The sequence below is a fragment of the Gobio gobio genome (assembly GCF_949357685.1).
Source record: "Gobio gobio genome assembly, chromosome: 24".
Lineage (NCBI taxonomy): Eukaryota > Metazoa > Chordata > Actinopteri > Cypriniformes > Gobionidae > Gobio > Gobio gobio.
Window position 1 is genome coordinate 7,885,903 of NC_137120.1, and position 22,233 is coordinate 7,908,135.

Sequence of the window (22,233 nt, forward strand, 5' to 3'; positions counted from 1 at the left end):
TTTTTAATTTTGGCACAATTATTTTTCTAAATAATGTTGATATGGCAACTAGTAAATACACTAAGTTTGACAAGGGCCAAATTGTGATGGCTAGACTAGGCTAGACTGGGTCAAAGCATCTCCAAAACGGCAGCTCTTGTGGTGTGTTCCCGGTCTGCAGTGGTCAGTCTCTATCAAAACTCAAAACTCAACTAGTCTGTTTTGTGACGAGAAATCAAATACGCCTAATAAAAGTTCAACTGAACGAGTTAAAGCTAGTTCTGTCAGGATCATTATCGTCAAAGATGATTGATTGACTATTAGCATACATTTTGGATTGGCGGTGGTTTTGTTCTGGGCAAGAACTCCCTGCGAGAACTTCATGCAGCCTATCATAGATGAGAGCAGGGAGAGCAGCGAAAAACCCCTAAGGGTAAACAGAACAGAAGCAAAGTATACAATATCAATAATTTTCTTAATGACAATAACTACAACATAATTGACTAAATGAGTCTGATTCAAGAGGAATATCAGAAACCCCAGTCCTGACGAGAGGAGCTGGGGATGGAGAAGGGTATTAGCTCCAGAGCAACGTGATAAAGCTGCTGATAATACTGAATGAACCATATATAGGAATGTGGTGATAGGTGTCGTATTCCTATAGGTAGATGTGGATCAGCTGACAGTCGGCTGATGATAGCTTGACGTGACCTGCCAGAACTGATGCTAATGGATGGATTCCAAGGTGACTTTCAAGACACAAATACAGAAATTGTTAGATAAATGTCACAAAAAAGTAATAATATAATAAAGGGGAAGGGGGTCTAATGCTAGTTCATGCATTCTGTTGTAATATTGGTATTTCACAGCCGTTCTTTGTTTCCAACTGATCTGGCGACATTCATCTACATGAACTGAGCTCTTGCTGCATTGACGGTCACTGTACCTTATATCAGCGAATAACTCCTTATGTCTGATTGTCTCTGATGATGACTGTCACTGCGTGACTTCTTAACGTATAACAAAACCTTTTCTATAAATAGTATAAAAAGCTGAAAAAAAGATCATTTTGCGCCACTACTGAATGTATCTGATCACCCACATCTCTTCACTGGCCGTCTGACAAAATTTCAATCAGACTGCAACAACAGCTTCTTGCGACAGTCATGAATGATCTTACCGTTTTTCGTGTTGTTGGTTTACACGATGCTGAATCCGTTCGGTCGTTTTCCCGCATCTGAACTGCATTAATAATAAAGGGCATAGATGTAATAAAAGGACATAGCTTGTAATCATATATGGAAATCTGTATGTCTGATTTAAATGCATCGATTGTTCTTAAGATTTATATTTTAAATTTAAAAAGTTTTTCTACATTTCTTGCAGATGCAGCACATCACGACTACAGCAACAATCAGCAGAGATCCAGCAGCAGAGATCAACACTATGTACAGTAAAGGTAGATCTTGATCTGTAATGGACAAAATAAGTGTAGCGTATGTAAGGATGGCGAAGGTTTAGCCTAACCCTGGACTTGAGAATAGCGTGACATTTTCTTATCTGAGCCAAAATAACGAAGTGGTAAAAAAACTGCAACAATGAAAAATATTAAAGAATTTGCGGGCGCTTTCGTCGGCATGAGTAAGGCTATAAGACACGCAATATGTCTGGAGACATTGAGTGGGGTCAGACATGATTTCTATTGAGTGTTGTTTTGCAGAAATCATTTCTTTAAAGTGAATTTCATTTTCTATAAATTGTATTTTAATTTTGATCAAGGTTTCATAAACTAATTGCCTGTATATTTAATACATAAGAAGCAAAATAAGAACGCGGAGAATGGATTTGTTACGGGTGTGCAGGCAGGAACAGGCAAAGACAGGTAGTAGAATACTTAAACAACGTTTAATACTTCAGAAGAATCAAATCGAACACAGTAGCACACCATACATACACGTACACAAACCAGATCGGACAGAGACTGAAGGAATGGGAGGAACTTAAATACAAACACAGATGACTAACTAATGAGGGGCACAGGTGATACAGATGAGGGTAACTAAGGGAACAGACAAGTGGCGGGAAACTCAGACAAAGGAACATGTGATAACTGAAACCAGGAAGTACAAAACACAACAGAGACAGACAGTAACTGTGACATAACGCCCCCCTCCCAATAGGCGCGTCCTCGCGCCGTAAAAGACACAAATAGGGAGCGAGGGTGGGCACCCTGGAGTCCTGAGGACGGGAGTACTGGGGTCTGGCTGGCTGGGGTGCCTCCAGGGTGGAGCCGTGGGCGGCCATGGCGGGTCGGGAGCCGTGGGCGGCCATGGCGGGTCGGGAGTCTTTGGGCGCCTTGGCAGGACAGGAGTCTTTGGGCGCCTTGGCGGGACCAGAGCCCCACCCACATGTCTCCCACCCACAGGTGTATAGCCCCCCCTCCCCCCAAAACTTTCTTTGGGGAATTAAGTGCTGGAATGGAGGGCCTGTGGAAAGGGACAGTCCTGTGATGTAGAGCGGCCTCGTGGAAGGCTGGAGCGGCCTCGTGGAAGGCTGGAGCGGCCTCGTGGAAGGCTGGAGCGGCCTCGTGGAAGGCTGGAGCGGCCTCGTCGAAGGATGGAGTGGGCTCGTGGAAGGCTGGAGCGGCCTGGAAGCCTGGAGCGGGCTCGTGGAAGCCTGGAGCGGGCTCGTGGAAGCCTGGAGCGGGCTCGTGGAAGCCTGGAGCGGGCTCGTGGAAGCCTGGAGTGGGCTCGTGGAAGGCTGGAGCGGCCTGGAAGCCTGGAGCGGGCTCGTGGAAGCCTGGAGCGGGCTCGTGGAAGCCTGGAGCGGGCTCGTGGAAGCCTGGAGCGGGCTCGTGGAAGCCTGGCACGGAGTCCAGGAAGTCCAGAGGTGCTGGAGCGGAGTCCAGGAAGTCATGGGGTGCTGGAACGGAGTCCAGGAAGTTCAGGGGTGCTGGAGCAGAATCCAGGAGTGCTGGAGCGGAGTCCAGGAAGTCAAGGGGTGCTGGAGCGGAGTCCAGGAAGTTCAGGGGTGCTGGAGCGGAATCCAGGAATGCTGGAGCGGAGTCCAGGAGTGCTGGAGCGGAGTCCAGGAGGGCTGGAGCGGAGTCCAGGAGTGCTGGAGCGGAGTCCAGGAAGGCTGCAGCGGAGTCAAGGAAACACGGAGCGGTAGGATCGCTCCCAAAGTCTATCAACCACCGCTCCAGTGAATCTGCCATGGCAGCGGCCGTCACGCCCTGAGACGAGCGCTTAGCGGCAGCTCTCCTCTTCCTCCTGGGCTTGGGGACAGGCAGGACCTTCCCGGCATGCCCACTGGAGGGATATACAGAGGAAACTGGCTGCGGGTGAACTGACCAGGCAGCAAGCTTTTCTGAGGGGACTGGACGAGGAAGACACATATTCATAGGAACCTCTTCTGTTATCTCGAACTCTGAACAATTTAGGGACAAAACCAGGTTGATTGTCTCGACTAGGGAAAAGGAACAGGCAGGTTCCAGGAACCGAATAGTGTCCTCGTCCAGGCCCATCAGAAAAAACGCATTAAGCGGCGCATCTGGCCAGTTCACCAGATAGGCTAGCTCAGAGAATTCCTCTACATACCTCTCCAGTGAGCGACCATGCTGACAAATTCCCCAAAGGCGGTCCTCCGCTGAACCGCCTTGCTCTGGGGATTCAGGAGAGATTGGGACCAGGAGAATACCCATCCCAGAGAGGTCCTCGTGCTGTATTGGTCCGATCTTCTGTTACGGGTGTGCAGGCAGGAACAGGCAAAGACAGGTAGTAGAATACTTAAACAACATTTAAAGGGGTGGTAAAACACATTCTTTTGAAGGCTTGACTGTGTTTGTGGGGTGCACTGTAACATGTGTTCATGCTTCGTTTTAAAAAAAATTGCCTTATTTTTCATATATTTGACCTTTATTCTACACTGCTCTGTCCCTCCTTGTAAAACGGTCTGATGCTTTCCGGGTTGTATGAAGCCAGTCCCTCAAAAATACGCGATGGGCTCAGATTGGTTAGCTGGCCCAGTGTGTTGTGATTCGCTAAACGCCTAGTGCACGTATGTCGGAAACGCCACGCCCCTTACCGGAGGATGTGCTTGCTTTGGTCAGTGTTAGAAACAACGGCGTCAATAAAACCATATGAGCCCGAGTCAGACCCAGATCATTTGAGTGAAGATGATCGAGCAGAACCTGTTCAGTCCTCAAGAGTAAAGACTGCGGATCTATAATGATCGCTACTGAATGGCACTTTAACTTTTGTATTTTTAGAATGATTACAGCCAAATATCTGTCGCAAGAACTAACCCAAAACAAACACTAAGCACTGGCTTTAACTAGTAAGTTAGCCAAATCACACACAGAACCATGTTTAGCAAGCCTGTAGATACATAAAAGCTCTAATCAAAGAATCATTTACACTAATGCCAAGTTCGCTGTTGAGATTTTAACGTTAGTGTTTGTAACGTTAGGTGTTCGTCGGATAACGTTAAGTATGAATGAGCATTTAACAGACTGGTTTGCAGAACAGCGTTGTCATCTGTTTACTTCCTTGCTACAACCTATTACAGGAAAACACATCGATGAAAAATAAATCAGACTTACAGGTTGTGGCCCGTGAACAGCTTCTGTTTGTAAATCCAGCTTTCAGGACAAGCCGTTGTGCATATCCTGTATTGAACTCGCGAAGTTTGTGGAAGTTTGTGTTGTCCTCCGTGAAATGTGCAGCGCGCACGTTGTGCATCCACGCACCGGCAGTGTTTTTTTTCACGCAGCTGACGTTGTGCAAATCTGGCATTGAAATCGCGAAGACGGTGGATGTTTTCCTCTGTTAGATGTAGGATTATTTAGCTGCAGGAGCCCCGCGCGCGCCTGATTCCCCGCTGACTCAAACACACGTGCAACATGCTGTATGTTAAACGCTCTGCAACGCACCCCCGTCCCAAGGAAGGCTGAACAGAGCAAGTACCCCAGACCTGCAATCCGGATGAATATAACAGCGTTTCCTCGGCATCGCGGCAACAACACTCCAGCCTAACTAACTTATACCACAACAGCGCCGCGATACAAAATGGCCTCACCCCCCCCCCTTATTTAATATTCTCGGAGGAGGGGTTTATGTAAATATTGAGCCTGTTGATGTCACCAACCCTGGAGGAATGTCTGTAGTCGCCTACTGGCCGTTTGCTGTAGTTCTTAGAAACTGATTTCTTTAAAAGCAAATATCTCCCTTTGCTTTAAACTTTGAACGTTGTAACTTTGCAGATGTTTTTTATGCTCAAGCAGCAACATTACACGTTAGCTAAAGTTAGAATAGTGAAATCGTGGTTTACCACCCCTTTAATACTTCAGAAGAATCAAATCGAACACAGTAGCACACCATACATACACGTCCACAAACGAGATCGGACAGAGACTGAAGGAATGGGAGGAACTTAAATACAAACACAGATGACTAACTAACGAGGGGCACAGGTGATACAGATGAGGGTAACTAAGGGAACAGACAAGTGGCGGGAAACTCAGACAAAGGAACATGTGATAACTGAAACCAGGAAGTACAAAACACAACAGAGACAGACAGTAACTGTGACAGGATTGACGTGCGTAACGAACCCACTGGCCTGTTTCCGCTGCCTTTGAGTAAGGCTGAAAGCGTCTTTATTTTTAATACATTTCTAGAATATATGTATAACAGTATAGCATACAATATATTACAGTATAGGCCTATTATAGAGTTATGATATTTGTGCACCGGGGTCCGTAATTTCTAAGTTAAAGTTATGCCACTGATGCTAACATGAGTGGTCCATGGCACCTGTTACCCATAACGAAGTGGTAAAACTTTGAGTTACCATCATGCAAATTCAAACATTTCGCTCGTCTCTGTATGTGGCAGGCTGGCAATAACCTGGCGTATGTAAAAGTCAATCATTCTTTACAGATGGCACGGAATGTTTGGACAGAAGACGAGTTCGTTATTAAACTCATAAAAAAACAATAGAATATAAAATGCCTCAATTTATCAAGAGCTTGAAGCAGATAAGAGAGAGAAACACCCAAACCACCTCATATGTGCCGCTCAAGTAGCTATAAGGGGCTTTCCTTGCCATCAGTGCTTGAATAACACATGCGTCTCCTTCTATTAAAAATAATGCTGTGCGGTGGCTGGGATATGCATAAACCTAACAACATACGTTTTAGGCGCATAACTTCAGTTAATGGAAACGCTGTCATTTCGCAATATTTTTTTTATCGACTGTTAGGAAATATGGCAAAAGTTTTGCGCAAATACATATTTCAATATACATACGCTCTAATAAAAAACTAAACACAAACATAAACTGCTGGCAGTAATTTACATATTTTTGAATGCAGCAATGACACTTTCAGAATATGAATTTACATGCTATAATGCATGGAAGTGTCATTAATATGATAATAAAACTTTTTGTCAGGGATGGCAGACGCGAAACAGACGTTTCGGGGCTTTGCCGAGATCCCGAAGCGCAGATGTTTCGAAACACTGCTCCGAACTGTGATTCGAAACACCCATGTCACGTGACTATGGCTAAATGAAGCTTCAAAGTGTTTCATCAGGTGGCGCCTTCCGAAACTGCGTTGATTAAAGGGGGCGGGAACAAGCCACACAGTCACACATCTGTATAAACCTAATTCACCACAGTTTAAAAGTGAAGTAAATCCATCTTCACCTCGTGGGTTTTTGTGAGAGGAGAGTGATTTTGTGATAGCAGTGATTTTGTGATAGCAGTGAGATTTATAGTGCGCTTTGGTTAGTTATATTTAGGCTAGATTTAAATTAGATATATTGACTGATAGGTATAGACAGTGACATATAGTATAGATATAGTGACACATTCATATAGGCTAAGTTAGATAGTGACAGATAGATAGCACAGCATAAGTTAGATATATAGAATTATATAGATATAGATTCATAGGTGATATATAGATAGATATATTAATTGAATATATAAAAATGGAGGCTGCACGCAAGAGATGCCGTACATCTGTGGTGTGGGAGCATTTCCATTTGGAAGCACCAAATAAAGTGAGATGTGTGTATTGTGATAGGCAGCTAGCCTTCTGCAACAATACATCATCCATGTATTTACATCATCCAAAAATATTTGTGCATGCCAGCAACAAGTGTCCCTTGTGAGAGGATTTTTTCAAAGGCTGGAGAAATTATATGTAAAAAAAGAAGTCAGCTGAGTCCTTCAACAGCAGAGCAATTCATATTTTTGAATAAAAATGTTTTGTGACAAATGTGACACATTGTGGCTTTATTTATTTTATTAATGTTCATTTTGTATAACAAACAAATATATATATAGTTCTTTACAATGACGAGGCTACAGGTTACAAAACCAAGATCATGTACTTGTCAGACAGATGTTAAAAACAATTTTTTTTACATGGATCATTGTCAAGGTATTTCAGATCAACACATGGAAGTGACCACTAGATGGCGCCGTAGAGACGGGTGTCAGATTGATTCGAAGCTTCGAAACAATATGACACATTTGCTTCAACTGCTTCAGTGCTTCACGAAGCCTCGGTCTGCCCATCACTACTTTTTGATCACTTACAGACAATTAGTATCCCAGGAACAGTGGAAAGAAACAAATTAGATGCATCATCTCTCAAACCGTGTGCTCTGGATGCTTCCTACTTTCAACTAAACAAAATGGCTGAACAACCACTCGATGGCAGTGTTGCTCAAACAATAACTTCAAAATAAAAGTTCTCAAAGTCATAATTTTTTGAAAAAAGATTTGTAGATCGTGCTTTTGCTTTAATACATACCTTCCGCAATCTATTTTTCAATTACTTTTAAAAAGTGGTGTGGACAATATCGAGCCTGGCCAGAAGTGGTGGGGACATGTCCCACCCGTAAATTACGCCTATGATGACGCCACGTTTGAGTGCAGAATCTTGGGTCTTCACCTCACAGCCGGTGGAAAAGAATCGGTATAGGACTCGGGCAGAAATCATGTTCAAGGACGTGATTATTAACATTACTGTAGTATGAAGCAGAGCAGGACCGAGTGTTGTGGAGCTGAGCAAGGCAGCTGGAGCAATTGTTAATAAGATGAACGCAACACACGCCTCGCGAGCAGTGGGACTTTTATTATGACACAGTCGGCGGCGCCACTTCCGCTGTTCCGGTCATGAGGTAAAGCAGGGCTGCGTTCAGCCCCGACAAAACGTTGCAAAACGTTTTTTAAACGGTAACGGTGCTGCGTTGAACACCCTGTTCTGTTGACGCAAGAGTTGTAACTATGGCAGCCGAGAAGGCCATTCTTTGTGTTCTTTTTGAGGAATTTTCGGAGCCTGATGAAATCGATATAAATACGTGTTTAATACTGCAAAATACATGCAATCACCGCGCCTTGCCGTCCAGAATAAAAGACAACATCCCAATCCCATTTATTTAACTTTTTAATCTCCTGGTAATCAATTCTAATTGAAATCATTTTATTTCTAGTTCTTACTTTTTTAATAGCTTGTATTTTCTTTCTCACTTTATGTCAAGCAATTACCATATATGAAATTTGGTATATAAATAAACTTGCCTTGCAATTAAGCTAAAGATATAAATAAATACATCATCATGTTGATTATATATATATATATAAATATATATATATAAATATATATATATATATACATATATATATATATATATATATATATAAATATATATATATAAATATATATATATATATACATATATATATATATATATATATATATATATATATATATATATATATATATATATATATATATATATATATATATATATATATATATACATATATATATATATATACATATATATATATATATATATACATATATGTATATATATATATATATATATATATATATACATATATGTATATATATATATATATATATATATATATATATATATATATATATATATGTATATATATATATATATATATATATATATATATATATATATATATATATATATATATATATATATATATATATATATACATATATATATATATATTAAACTCTTACGACAATCATGTCTTCTAATACCAGCGGACACATTAAACAACTTTACTTCCATTGTGTGAGCTGTCTCTTTAATACTGCGTGGTTTATATACAGTTTGCCGCTGATTGGGCTGACATTTTTGACACACCCACCAAACGAGATCAAACGCATCTCAAACCCATTGCACACCGGTGCGCACCGTTTCCAGGAAACATGACGTTCAACCGGAAACCGTAGCAAAACGTTGCGCACCGGTTTGAGTTTTGAACGTGCCCCAGCTCTGTTTATCATATTAGACACATCTGAGTGTGTTGAAAATAATGTTATGACGTTACTATGTGTGTTCGCTCGGCGGCTGCTATGACACTTGTTCACACTGCAGTGAGAGTAAAGCATTTCTGCTAAATAAAACCGGAAACTGAGGAGAACGCAGATATGACGCAATCGACAGGCGACTCCCTCACACGTCCCGGTTCCTTGGTTAAAATAGCAATTTCTCATGATTTACAAATAGTTGGAAACATTTGGTAAATGTACTCAACTGAACAAAATATATAACACTGGCCTAGTGATTTTTGGATATTTTACTGAAATTATTTTTACATGATGCACCTTTAAAGCAAAGTCAGAGAATTTGAATGAATCTTTAAATATAATGCAAAAATGTAGCCTACACTCTAAAAAAATACCAACCATTTCTGGGTTATTTAGCAACCTAGTACTGGGTAAATATTGGACAGAACACATGCTGGGTTATTTTTACCCTGTGCTGGGACAGTTAATTTGATATTAAAGGTTTTTTATTTTAAATGGAACAGACTAGTCGACATTGGGTTACATTGACCCAGCACTGGGTAGGTATGTGATGACCTAGCAGCTGAGTTACAGAAAAACTACCCAGCACTGAGTACAAATATTAAAAATAACCCCATAAAATGACCCAGCAGGCTGAACCAAGCATTTGGGTTAAAAAAAAATGACCCAGCATAGAGTGTAGGTTTTATTATAATAGCAAACTACACAAAGACCCACAGCCTGTATTTGTATGATCCACTGAATGCATGAGACACTCGAGCAGGTCAGTGTGTGTCGATGTGAAACCTCTAGTGACTTCTGTGCAGAGTTGTGGTTTGGTCTGCTCTTCTGCATTAGTGTGTCTTTATTTAAACATGAGGTATGTGTGAGTGTGATCGGCTGATGGCAACCCTGAGAAAACACAAGAAAACACACTCAAACCCTTAGTGACCGTCCTAAAACCATTCTACACTTTGGAGAAACACCAAACAAGAGCCACAGAGGTCAGTTTTATAACTCAAACTAAAGTGATATGCAATTCAAAAAGTACAACCTCTTCAAGGAAGAAAGAGCATTTACAGCCAACATCAGCAGCGTCTGCACTTTAGTGGGTGTGTGTTGGTCAAATCCTGTGGGGGAGGATTCACACGCAACACTAGATCAGTTTAACACTGTCCTGCACAAGTACACAGTTCACAATCTGTCTGTCACGGAAATGTTCACTTCAAGGCCCTGTTTGAAAATGGTTCATGTGCTTGTTTTGCTCTACTTGTGGCATCTGGTTGGTAAGTTAAGACATTTTAAGACTTTTTGCTTTAGCTTTAATTTAATGCATTGCATTTACAGATATTTAATACAGAGGCATAGGAGTTACATTCAAACTGAAATATTATTGTGAGGTCTAGAGTGTCACATCGCTTCTGTTTCTGTGTCTGACCATGATTTATGTCAGATGCGCATGAAAGTTGAAAGAATAATCTTTGGTCCAATTCATTTAAACAAAAATTAGATGAAGTTATGTAGCATCATTAAAGGGGACAAAATGTAGTACTCTCCTGAAAATAAGGAAGAAAAATGAAGAGAGGAACGCTGATGAAGGCTTCTGGTCTCTGCTTTTACGACGAATGAAGCACATCATGGGCGCGCACCAAACTAGCATGCGATGATGTCATGACGCAGGTATTCCAAAATATAATAATTAAATTACTATATGCACAAAACATACTTTTCTTCTAATGGACACAAATAATGAATTAGAGACTGTTTTACTCTATTAGAAAAATAACATTTAACAAATTTATAGTATATATATGTCACAACAACACACAAATTCTTCCAGTCTCATGTTAATCTTGATTACCTATAGAGTAGAACTGCATCCTTCATATCTCTGAAGGGTCTTTAGTTTGATCAGATTTATAAAAGACAGATACGCTGTACCGATTCTTTCCAAAAACAGCCAAGCTCGTGGAGGAGTGCAGTGGGCGGAGCTAAAGAGTCACGAGCACACACACACACACACACACGTTTGTTTTTGTGAAATGTGAGGACATTCCATAGGCGTAATGGTTTTTATACCGTACAAACCGTATTTTCTATCCCCTTACACTGCCCCTGCCCCTAAACCTAGCCCTCACAGGAGACTGTGCAGTTCACTTTCTGTGAAAAAAAACTTGTTCTGTGTGATTTATAAGCATTTTGAAAAGTGAGGACATGGGGAACGTCCTCATATTTCACCCTCTTTTTGTAATACCTATGTCATACCCATGTCATTATACACATTTGTGTCCTGATATTTCACGAAAACATGCCCACACACACACACACACACTACCCCTACCCCTAAACCTACCCATCACAGGAATGCATGTTTACATATTTAATAAAACATTGTTTAGTATGTTTTTAAAGGGGTGGTAAACCACGATTTCACTTTTCTAACTTTAGCTAGTGTGTAATGTTGCTGTTTGAGCATAAACAACATCTGCAAAGTTACAACGTTCAAAGTTTAAAGCAAAGGGAGATATTTGCTTTTAAAGAAATCAATTTCTAAGGACTACAGCAAACGGCCAGTAGGGACAACTAGACATTCCTCCAGGGTCTCTGACATCACCAGCCCCAATATTTACATAAACCCCTCCTCCGAGAATATTAAATAACGGGGGGCGAGGCCATTTTGTATCGCCGCGGGGAAGCGTTGTTGTTGTAGTTAGTAGGCTGGAGTGTTGTTGCCGCAATGCCGATGAAACGCTGTTATTTTCATCCGGATTGTAGGTCCACTTTGTTCAGCCTTCCTAGGGACGGGGGTGTGGTGCAGTGCGTTTAACATACAACATGTTATATGCATGTGTGTATGAGACAGAGGGGAACAGGTCGCATTTGCAGCAGATATCTGCTGCCCATCATAAATCAAAGCACAAGACAGACAGGGGTCGGAGGAGAAGACCGGAAAATGTGACATAATGGACAATATTCGTCTGTATTTGCAATACACGAGCCGCGGTTCAGCTGCGCGAGACAAACACTGCCAGTGTGAATCATGCACGACGAGCGCGCGCGGCTCCCGCTGCACATCTCACGGAGGAAAGCTTCCACAATCTTCGCGAGTTCAATGAAGGATTCGCACAACGGCTTTGATTTAAATGTAAGATGGATTTAAAAACAGAAGCTGTTTACGGGCCACAACCTGTAAGTACGATTTATTTTTCGTTGATGTGTTTCCCTGTAATAGTTCGTATTGTTAATTGTACGTTGTAGCAAGGAAGTACACAGATGACAACGCTGTTCTGCAAACCAGTTTGTTAAATGCTCATTCATACTTAAAGTTATCCGACAAACACCTAACGTTACAAACTTTTTTTAAATCTCAACAGCGAACTTGGAATTAGTGTAAATGATTCTTTGATTAGAGCTTTTATGTATTGTTTATCTACAGGCATGCTAAACATGGTTCTGTGTGTGATTTGGCTACTAGTAAAGCCAGTGTTTAGTGTTCGTTTTGGGTTAATAGTTCTTGCGATCGTTCTAAAAATACAAAAGTAACAGTGCCATTCAGTAGCGATCACTTTAGATCCGCAGTCTTTAGTCTTGAGGAATGAACAGGTTCTGCTCGATCATCTTCACTAAAATTGTCTGGGTCTGATTCGGGCTCAAATTGGTATGGTTTTATTGACGCCATTGTTTCTAACACACTGGGCCAGCTAACCAATCTGAGCCCATTGCGTATTTTTGAGGGACTGGCTTCATACAACCCGGAAAGCATAAGACCGTTTTTACAAGGAGGGACAGAGCAGTGTAGAATAAAGGTCAAATACATGAAAAATAATGCAATTTTTTTAAAACGAAGCATGAACACATGTTACAGTGCACCACACAAACACAATCAAGCCTTCGAAAGAATGTGTTTTACCACCCCTTTAAAGCTATTTTAAATATGAGGACATATGAAATGTCCTCATATTTCATGTTTATGTCATAATACCAGTGTAATACCCATGTCATTATAAAAAAACATAAATCACAAAAACAAACACACACACACACACACACACACACAAAATACATCATGGCATTATCCCTGGATAACTTTTGATTCACTATACGTTTGTGTTATTTATATAACAGACAAGAACAGCCTATATTCATGTTACATGTAGAAATTGTAGCTATACTCAAAACTAAACTGTTTAACTCTCAAGATATACTGTGCTGCTGTCTGTTTGTTCTTCATTTCAGTTACAAAAATGAGTTTAAGTAAATCAACAAAGTTACTCTGTTTGTTCTTCAGGTGTGTTTGCTGATACAGACGGACTGAAGTCAGTGTCAGTGATGGAGGGAGATTCAGTCACTCTAAACTCTGATCTTACTGAAATGATGGATGATGATCTGATTCTGTGGAGGTTTGGACCTGAAAACACTTTAATAGCTGAGATCAATGCAATGGCCGACAGCATGACTGTATTTGATGATGTTCTTGATGGGAGATTCAGAGACAGACTGAAGCTGGATCATCAAACTGGATCTCTGACCATCACAAACATCACAACTGAACATGCTGGAGATTATCAACTAGAGATCAGCAGTGTGAGAAAGAGTTTCAGTCTCACTGTCTATGGTGAGTTTAATGTTGGTTTCCTTTTATTCTGTTATTGCTATAGCTTTCAAGTAAATGCATCATAAATATTAGATTTTTCAATCGTGAAATTGTAAAATCTGATATAAACATTAATTTTGGACTCATTTTATTGAATGTTCTTGTGATTAATTATGATGTCAGCATCTTAAACAGCATCATTTTTACAATTATAAAGTCACTGAATGACATCACAAACTGTCACAAAGCTAGCATGGCTTACTTTCGTCTTTCCAGCTCGTCTGCCTGTTCCTGTCATCAGCAGAAACTCTTCACAATGTTCTTCATCACCATCATCATCATCATCATCATCATCATCATCATCATCATCATCATCATCATCATCATGTTCACTGGTGTGTTTAGCTGTGAATGTGAGTCATGTGACTCTCTCCTGGTACAAAGGAAACAGTTTATTGTCCAGCATCAGTGTGTCTGATCTCAGCAGCACCATCTCTTTACATCTGGAGGTGGAATATCAGGATAAAAACACCTACAGCTGTGTGCTCAACAATCCCATCAGCAACCAGACCAGACATCCCAACATCACTCAACTCTGTCACACATGCGCAGGTACGACAGCACGGCTGATATTATTCACATTCATTCACTGAATTTATTTGTTGATTTTACAGAGACTATAACATGCAAGAAATATAAGAAATGATGAATGAGCTTCTGTCATCATTTACTAATTTATTTCTAAATATGTTTACCTTGTTTCACTGCTTCTGTGGGTCTGTTTTATGAGGACAGTCTCGTTTTTTGGTGCCCATGGCTGAAAGCAAAACAAAAAAGTTGTAATTATTATGGTAGCCTATATTCACAGAAAAAAAAGAAAAAAAAAAAAATACAATTAGTCCAATTTAATTTGTGTTCTCTGTAATGTGTTTTTGTAAACTCATAATTTTGTTAAAATATAAAACTGTTCTGATATGTCTGCTATTTGCTGTAGTTATTTAGGCCAATTGTTCATATTGTGATTTTTGCTGAATTTTTAAAACAGTTATTGTGTTTGAGTTTGACTTGCAAACATCCTCATAATTATTAATTACAGTACTCATATATGGAACCCACACATTTTTTAAAACAAAAACATACAAAAATATACTATCCCTGTTTTTTTTTTTTATTCATAGATAATAACAAGTGAGATTTCAATGATATTTTTTACCACTGAACTAGAAACAGTTTCTAAATCTGGTCACCTTATGGCAAGGCCTAAAGTCATCTTGTTGAAAACCCACACATTATGTTTTATCATTGCTCATGTTGTTTTTTCAGAAGTCCACGCCCACTCTTGTGATTCTGCTGAAGCTGTGCTCCGATTGGTCGTCACTGCGCTGATGGGCGTGGCTGCTGCGGCTGCTGCTGTTCTTCTGCTCAATGACATCAGAGCTACAAGAGCTAAAACAGAGAAAGCAGAACAGATGTCATAAATATTGTGATATATGTTGCAGTTTTAATCAGTAAAATAAAAAAAAATATGAGGTCTAATTGTTTAGTGATGTTGAAACGAAACTTTGCTTACAATGCTCCTCTGAACTGGATCGTAATGTAGTGGGGCCATCTGGTTTCCATCATGCTAAAACATAACATGCTAATTTGTGGTAACAACATGCTAGTGACATGTAAAGTCATGCTAGCAACATGTTAATTCATGCTAAGACATGTTAGCTAGCTAGCTGCATAGCTGGCTGGCTTTTAAAACTACTAAACTAAAACAGAAAACAAGCTTTCTGGCTTTTTCAAGCCAACTTAAAGTTTGTTTATGAACTTTACTCATCTTGTTTCATTTTGCAGTTGTATGTAACAAAACTTAAAACTTTTTTTGTCTGTTTTGCACTTGATGTTTTAGAGATTCATTTCCTATGGGGGTCATCCTGGCTGATTTGTAGATTATATGCAGAAAAAAAAAAAATTCCCATTCATTTCCTATGGGGGTCATTTTTGACCCGAAGTTCCTGAATGTGATTTTTTTTTCCGACCACTTAGACTTTTCTAATCCTGTCGACAATTTTTTGGGTGTTCATATACCAAGTACCAATAAAGTCACCAAGTTTCGGACAATTCCGATGAAGCTACGATTTTTTTAATTTTTTTATAAAACGCAAGATCCACTATAGTGGTAAAATGTGCTATTGTGTGATTAAAAATGCTCAATGTGTCCACCGGATGGCACCGATCTCATTTAAAAAATTGCTTTCATGAGGCTAGGCTTGACTCTAAAATGAAATACAGCTTTAATAAAATAATAATAATAATTATATATAAAGAATATGTATATATATATGCATTTTTTATTATATTCAATGGGAAAAAATGGGTCATAATTATTGCATAAATATTAATTATTAATCATAAAATACCAAAAAAAGAAAAAATATTATTGAAAAAAAATAGATTTTATTGATTTTACTCAAATCTTTTTTTATCTTAATCCCGCCCTCCGGGTCATTTGAATCTGTTTCAAACTTTGAGAAAATTAATTGGAAAATACTTCAAAAACAAAAAACTGCTGTCACTGTTGCAAGTTTTGTGTTTGTATGTGTATTTACACTGGCTTGTGTTGTTTTTAAATAAACTGTTTAAATGCTGTTTAACCCTCTGGGGTTCTTCATTTATGGGTCACACTCAGGACCTTCGGGTCAAAAATGACCCGGATGGCGGGATTAAGATAAAAAAGATTTGAGTAAAATCAATGAAATATAATTTTGTTCAATAATATTTTCTTTTCTTTTTTGGTGTTTTGAGATAATTTTATGACTTATAATTAATATTTATGCAATAATTATGACCCATTTTTTCCCATTGAATATAATTAATGTGTATATATATATATATATATATTTATTTTTTTAATCAAAGCTGTATTTCATTTTAGAGTCAAGCCTAGCCTCATGAAAACAATTTTTTAAATGAGATCGGTGGCATCCGGTGGACACATTGAGCATTTTTATCACGCAATAGCACATTTTTACCACTATAGTGGATCTTGCCTTTTATAATAAAAAAAAAAATCATAGCTTCATTGCAATGGTCCGAAACTTGGTGACTTTATTGGTACTTGGTATGTGAACACTCAAAAAAATCGGGGACAGGATTTGAAGAGATTGAAGAGATTTGATTTTAGAGATTCACCCCTTCACTGTTGAGTCCTTTTTTTCTGCATCCTGGCTGATTTGTAGATTGTATGCACAAAAAAACTAATGTCCCATTCATTTCCTATAGGGGTCATCTTTGACCGAAGGTCCTGAGTGTGACTATTTTTTTTTTTACGACCACTTGGACTTTTCAAATCCTGTCTCCAATTTTTTTGGGTGTTCATATACCAAGTACCAATAAAGTCACCAAGTTTCGGACCATTCCGATGAAGCTACTAATTTTAACCATTTTTATTTTTTTAAATTCGGGTCAGAAATGACCGAAGAGCCCTAGAAGGTTAAGGGGGGACTGTAAATCAGACCACATATCAACCTTCAATAACTGGACCTCAAAACTGGAAAAAGTGTCCGTAGGCACAGTCTTGCATTTAAACTTTTTTTTTTAAATCGTTGCAACTCCACCGTCATGTCCAGAGAACTGGAACTGGAGCAATCTCTTTTAACCAGGTCTCAGTAACAAATAAAAAGTCTAAGGAGTGAGATGTAAACAAGTCATTTAAAATAAAAGATTTATTCGATATCGACCTTGCATTCACTAAGGCCATCTTAACTGCAGTAGGGCAGGCGGTCTGCCGAGAGCTGAGAGGTTCGTGTTTGAGTAAACTAATGTTTCCATGATTGACACATCACTCTGCCTCTTTCTGACCCAAAGACTCTAATCTCTTCTGACCCAAAGACTCTAATCTCTTCTGACCCAAAGACTCTAATCTCTTCTGACCCAAAGACTCTCCACGGTGTCGCTACAAATCAAAGGGTGATCGGGCCTTTTCTGTGTCTGGGACCAAGCTTTGACATGGTCTCCCGTATTATGAGATCTGCTCCTTCATTGGACATTTTTAAATCGTATTTTTATTCTTTAAAGGTCCCATGGCATGAAATTGTCATTTTATGAGGTTTTTCAACATTAATTCCCATAGCCTGAATATTGTCCCCAAGTGGCTAGAAATTTTGATTGTTGTAAACTGAGTTCTGGCTGTCTTTCTCTGCCTTTGAGAAAATGACAGGCCAGACTAGCCAATCTTAAAGTCTCCTGTTATGAAGTCAAAACAGGAACGGTAACCTCCCGTTCCTCCGCCCGGAGATTTTGGTACGCCCATGCGAGCGCTATATTTGTCCTCGAGAGATCATGGCTTGTGAACGAGTGAATGCTGGCAGTTTCTTTGTGTTTGGATGTATAAATGAAAACAGAAGTCTTTTTTCAGTTCCTTCTGATCTGTGATCAGTGATTTCTGATGTGTAGCTAATTATTCAAGTTCACACAGAACTTTATTATTCGTGCTGCGGCTTCTCTCTCTCCCGACAGAACTATGTTTTCGTGTTTTATATCTGGTGAGTCAGTGTTTTTGTACGTCCTCATCGCGTCTATCTGTTCTAAAATGTGCATACAGTCATGAGTTTCTGCTCAACATCGGCAGACTCACATCTCTTTAGAGATAAACCTCACGCACGCCGAAGCTCGGGCTGCACTGACTGGTCGGCCTTCAATATCCCCGACCCCCAGTACTGCATCTTGCCCACAGCGGAGGCGCCTTACGCAGCGTGAGATTAAGCAGAAGGGGGGTAAGCGTGAGCATATTCGGGCTAGCCAGCTTAGACCCACAATAAACTGGATTACATTCGATTACTGCTGTTGTGTCTTTGTTTGCGCTGTGTACTCAATGCGCGTGCGTCACTGACGCTTTTCATATGATAGGAAAATATCTAAAAATAATGCTATAAGCAACTCTTACTCGTAACTCGTTCATCTCGACAGCTGTAATGGTACATTACATGTGTTACAAAGTTGGTAGAATAATGATGAAGACGGGCTCGGTGTGACTGGGACTCGTGTTTATTCAGATACAAACAAAATAAACTTACGCTGACAGACAGCTCTCTCACAACTCAGTAGTTACTATAAATAACTTTGTTAGCAATCGCTCTGTCTCTGGTCCGTGATGTCCGGTTCGCGAACGAATCATTCTTTTGAACTGGTTCTATTTAGTGAACCGAACCAGTTCACCAAATCGGACTGAATCGTTCTAAACGGTTCGCGTCTCCAGTCAGCGCTGATCCATAATTTACTAAAGTTACTAACTTTCTGACATGAGTGACAGTCCCTCCGACTAGAAATAAACGAATAACCTGAAGTATATGCTAGTAACTACAACAGTTCACCCTGAACTGAGACTGACAGAACTGATGAGAAGTGAACTCAGGTCCATCCGTCTCTCTGGCAGCAGCTCGTGCGTCGTAGACCTCGTTAAACCACGCCCCCTCCGCTCATTTCAAATGCAAAGATGTCAGCCAATCACAACAGTGGGCGTTTTTACTGAAGTCTCACAGCAGACACGGCTCTTGAAGCAGGGCATTCAGCCACAGGGCAAACATCAGTATAGAAAAAAAGCCTTTTATTTCTAAATTATGACATTTTATGATGTAAAAATCATACTAACAATATAAGTACACCTCAGGAAACATTATAAAATAATAGAAAAATGCCATGCCATGGGACCTTTAACTTTTGGAAACCGGCAATTGTTGTTTTTACTCTGTAGACCTGGTTCTGGTTCTAGTTCTTCGTACGTTGATAACTCAGCTAGCAGAATTTGATTGTTGATGATTTGGCATGATCTTGGATTGTTTGGTTCTTCGACGCTCATCCAGGGGGGTATTCCAGAAAGCAGGTTATGTGACATACCCGTTATGTTTATGTTTAAGAGTAAATAAGTGGATAACCTCAACTATCGGTTCCAAAAACGGAGGTAACTTTCAGGGTAAGTAACCATAGCAACTCACTCTCTGAACATAACCTGCTCCAGAGCAGCTCATGATCCAGGGTTAGTTTGCTTAAGAGGTATTCAGATGTCTTTTATATAATTAACCTAGTTGGTAACACTTTACAATAAGGTTGTATTAGTTAACATTAGTTAATGCATTAGTTAACATGAGCTAACCATGAACAACACTTTATTAACGTTAGTTCATAAAAATACAGCTGTTCATGGTTTGTTCATGTTAGTTCACAGTGCATTAACTAATGTTAGCAAGATTTTAATAATGCATTAGTACATTTTGAAATGAACATTAACAAAGATAAATAAATGCTTTAAAAGTGCAGTTCATTATTAGTTCATGTTAACTAATGTAGTTAACTAATGAACCTTATTGTAAAGTGTTACCATATATAGTTATTAATATAACCAAATTCGTTTGTTATATAATATACAATATTATATATTAATTCTAAAGAATTACAATAAAAAAATAAGTTTATTTGTTAATTTATATGTTAATTAAATTTAAATATATTTATTATTTATTTTATTGAAATCAGAAATCAAGTTTAAAAAAAAAAAAGTTTATATGTTAATTCAATAGAAATATATTTATTATTTTATTTTATTGCAATCAGAATCAGAAAGAGCTTTATTGCCAAGTGTGCTTGAACACACAAGGAATTTTTCTTGGTGCTGAAGCTTCCAGTGCACATATACAAAACAAACACAACAAGAACATAGTAATACAAATTCTAAGAATAAAAATATGAAAATAGCATTAAACAACTATTATAATATACAGCATTATTGTCATCTCACACATCTGCCTTCAATTAATTAGCATCAAGCAAACAATAAAATCTTTATTTTCAGTGAATAAAAAGATTACTTATTAAAAGAAAACATTGAAAAAATTATTGCATAACCAGCAAATAGGTGGCGATGTGCACTAAGTAGGTTATGTAAACCGCCATTAAACAAAAGAGGAAGAGGAAGAGGAAGTAGAATGGTGCGCTACCAAGGGGGTAATCCAGCCCCCGGAAAGCGTACCACCCATAGGCGCGGCCATTGCTAACCAAGCCATCACCTGCTGTTAGCATCCCATTGACTCCTATTCATTTTGGTGTCACTTTGACAGTGAATATCTTTATATCGGATGCATTTAAAGACTCCATTCGTCCATTGTTTATTTCTAAACAAACACGACAATGTATAAAAGGCTCCATTACCTTGTATCTTACACTATCACCCCGTTGAAGCTGTTTTTGTAAAATATAGGCTAACGATTGCATCATAAACACGCGACTGTGTCGCGATGTTGAGCAAATTACCATATAGACCCGAGGAGAAGCTCGTAGGCAATCTTTTTCTGTCTATGAGGCAATCGGGGGGGCGTGGAGGCATAAACACAGATAGAGATGTTGCAGATCCTGCTTCATTCATCAAAAGTTGCTCCTGCTCACTCTCTCTGTTTCTGCAAGATTCTTTGATTCAGATTTTACGTTGCACAACTACTAGAAGACTTGCCACTGTCAGACAGGCTGATCACGTCACATCTACGTCATCAAGCTCAGTCTGAGGCTGCGCAGTACATCAGCCATCAGGAAGTGAGAAGTGCTTCTAACTGACTTCAATTCTCCCCGTTGAAGTCTATGGAGTCGCTCTGTCCATTTCTTTTACTGTCTATGGTAGCGTCTGTTTCCAAGGTGAATCTTCGATTCATCGCTCTGTTGAGAATGCCTTGTGTGAACTTACTCACGGACTCGTGCTGCGTCCCAATTCGCATACTATCCGTACTAAATAGTATTCGAAAAAAGAATTAGTATGTCCCAAATCGTAGTATGTTGAAAAGAGTATTCCAAAGATTCCCGGATGGTCTACTATTTCCGGTCAGAATTCGAAGTGCAGATCGATGCGAACTCTAATGGCTGATATTACCCACAATTTATTGCGAGATGGGCGAGGATTCGATGAGAACTACAAACATGGATAAAAAGTGTTAAAAAACTACAAACATGACGGTTACGCGAGTCTGACGGTTATTTTTTTACAGTCTATGCGGTTAAGTGGAGAGGATTAGATAAAGGGGTCTGAGTGAGAAATTATCAGTATCTAACCTGACGAAAAGATATTTCTTCAATGTTAGCCACATTATATTTCACCTGCAGCAGCATTGTGAACTTTTTTAATGATATGTTTGACCATTAACTTTGCAAACAAATTAGAGGAGTCTCTGCATTAAAGACCCACGAATGTCAGATCAAGCACACCGACGGAGGTGCAGTCGAACACACCTTTTATGGCACTATTTTGACATGGGGGTGGAGTCAAGAAACTGGGGCG

General features: G+C 39.4%; 1 protein-coding gene across 1 annotated transcript; it reads left to right on the forward strand.

The window, feature by feature from the left end:
- Positions 1–10,498: 10,498 nt before the first annotated feature.
- On the forward strand, positions 10,499–16,049 carry LOC307120294 (uncharacterized protein). The gene is made up of 4 exons (XM_079807268.1): positions 10,499–10,620; positions 13,623–13,949; positions 14,205–14,540; positions 15,252–16,049. Exons 1-4 carry the CDS (start codon positions 10,551–10,553, stop codon positions 15,404–15,406), a joined length of 888 nt encoding a protein of 295 aa, XP_079663394.1. The 5' UTR covers positions 10,499–10,550; the 3' UTR covers positions 15,407–16,049.
- The last annotated feature ends 6,184 nt before the right edge of the window (positions 16,050–22,233 follow it).

What these genes read in the sequence shown, in the direction of transcription:
- LOC307120294 (XM_079807268.1), top strand. Translation starts at nt 10,551, where the DNA reads ATGTTCACTTCAAGGCCCTGTTTGAAAATGGTTCATGTGCTTGTTTTG. An exon ending in CTACTTGTGGCATCTGGTTG is followed by an intron (nt 10,621 to 13,622) that starts GTAAGTTAAGAC and finishes TTTGTTCTTCAG; the next exon opens with GTGTGTTTGCTGATACAGAC. An exon ending in TTTCAGTCTCACTGTCTATG is followed by an intron (nt 13,950 to 14,204) that starts GTGAGTTTAATG and finishes TCGTCTTTCCAG; the next exon opens with CTCGTCTGCCTGTTCCTGTC.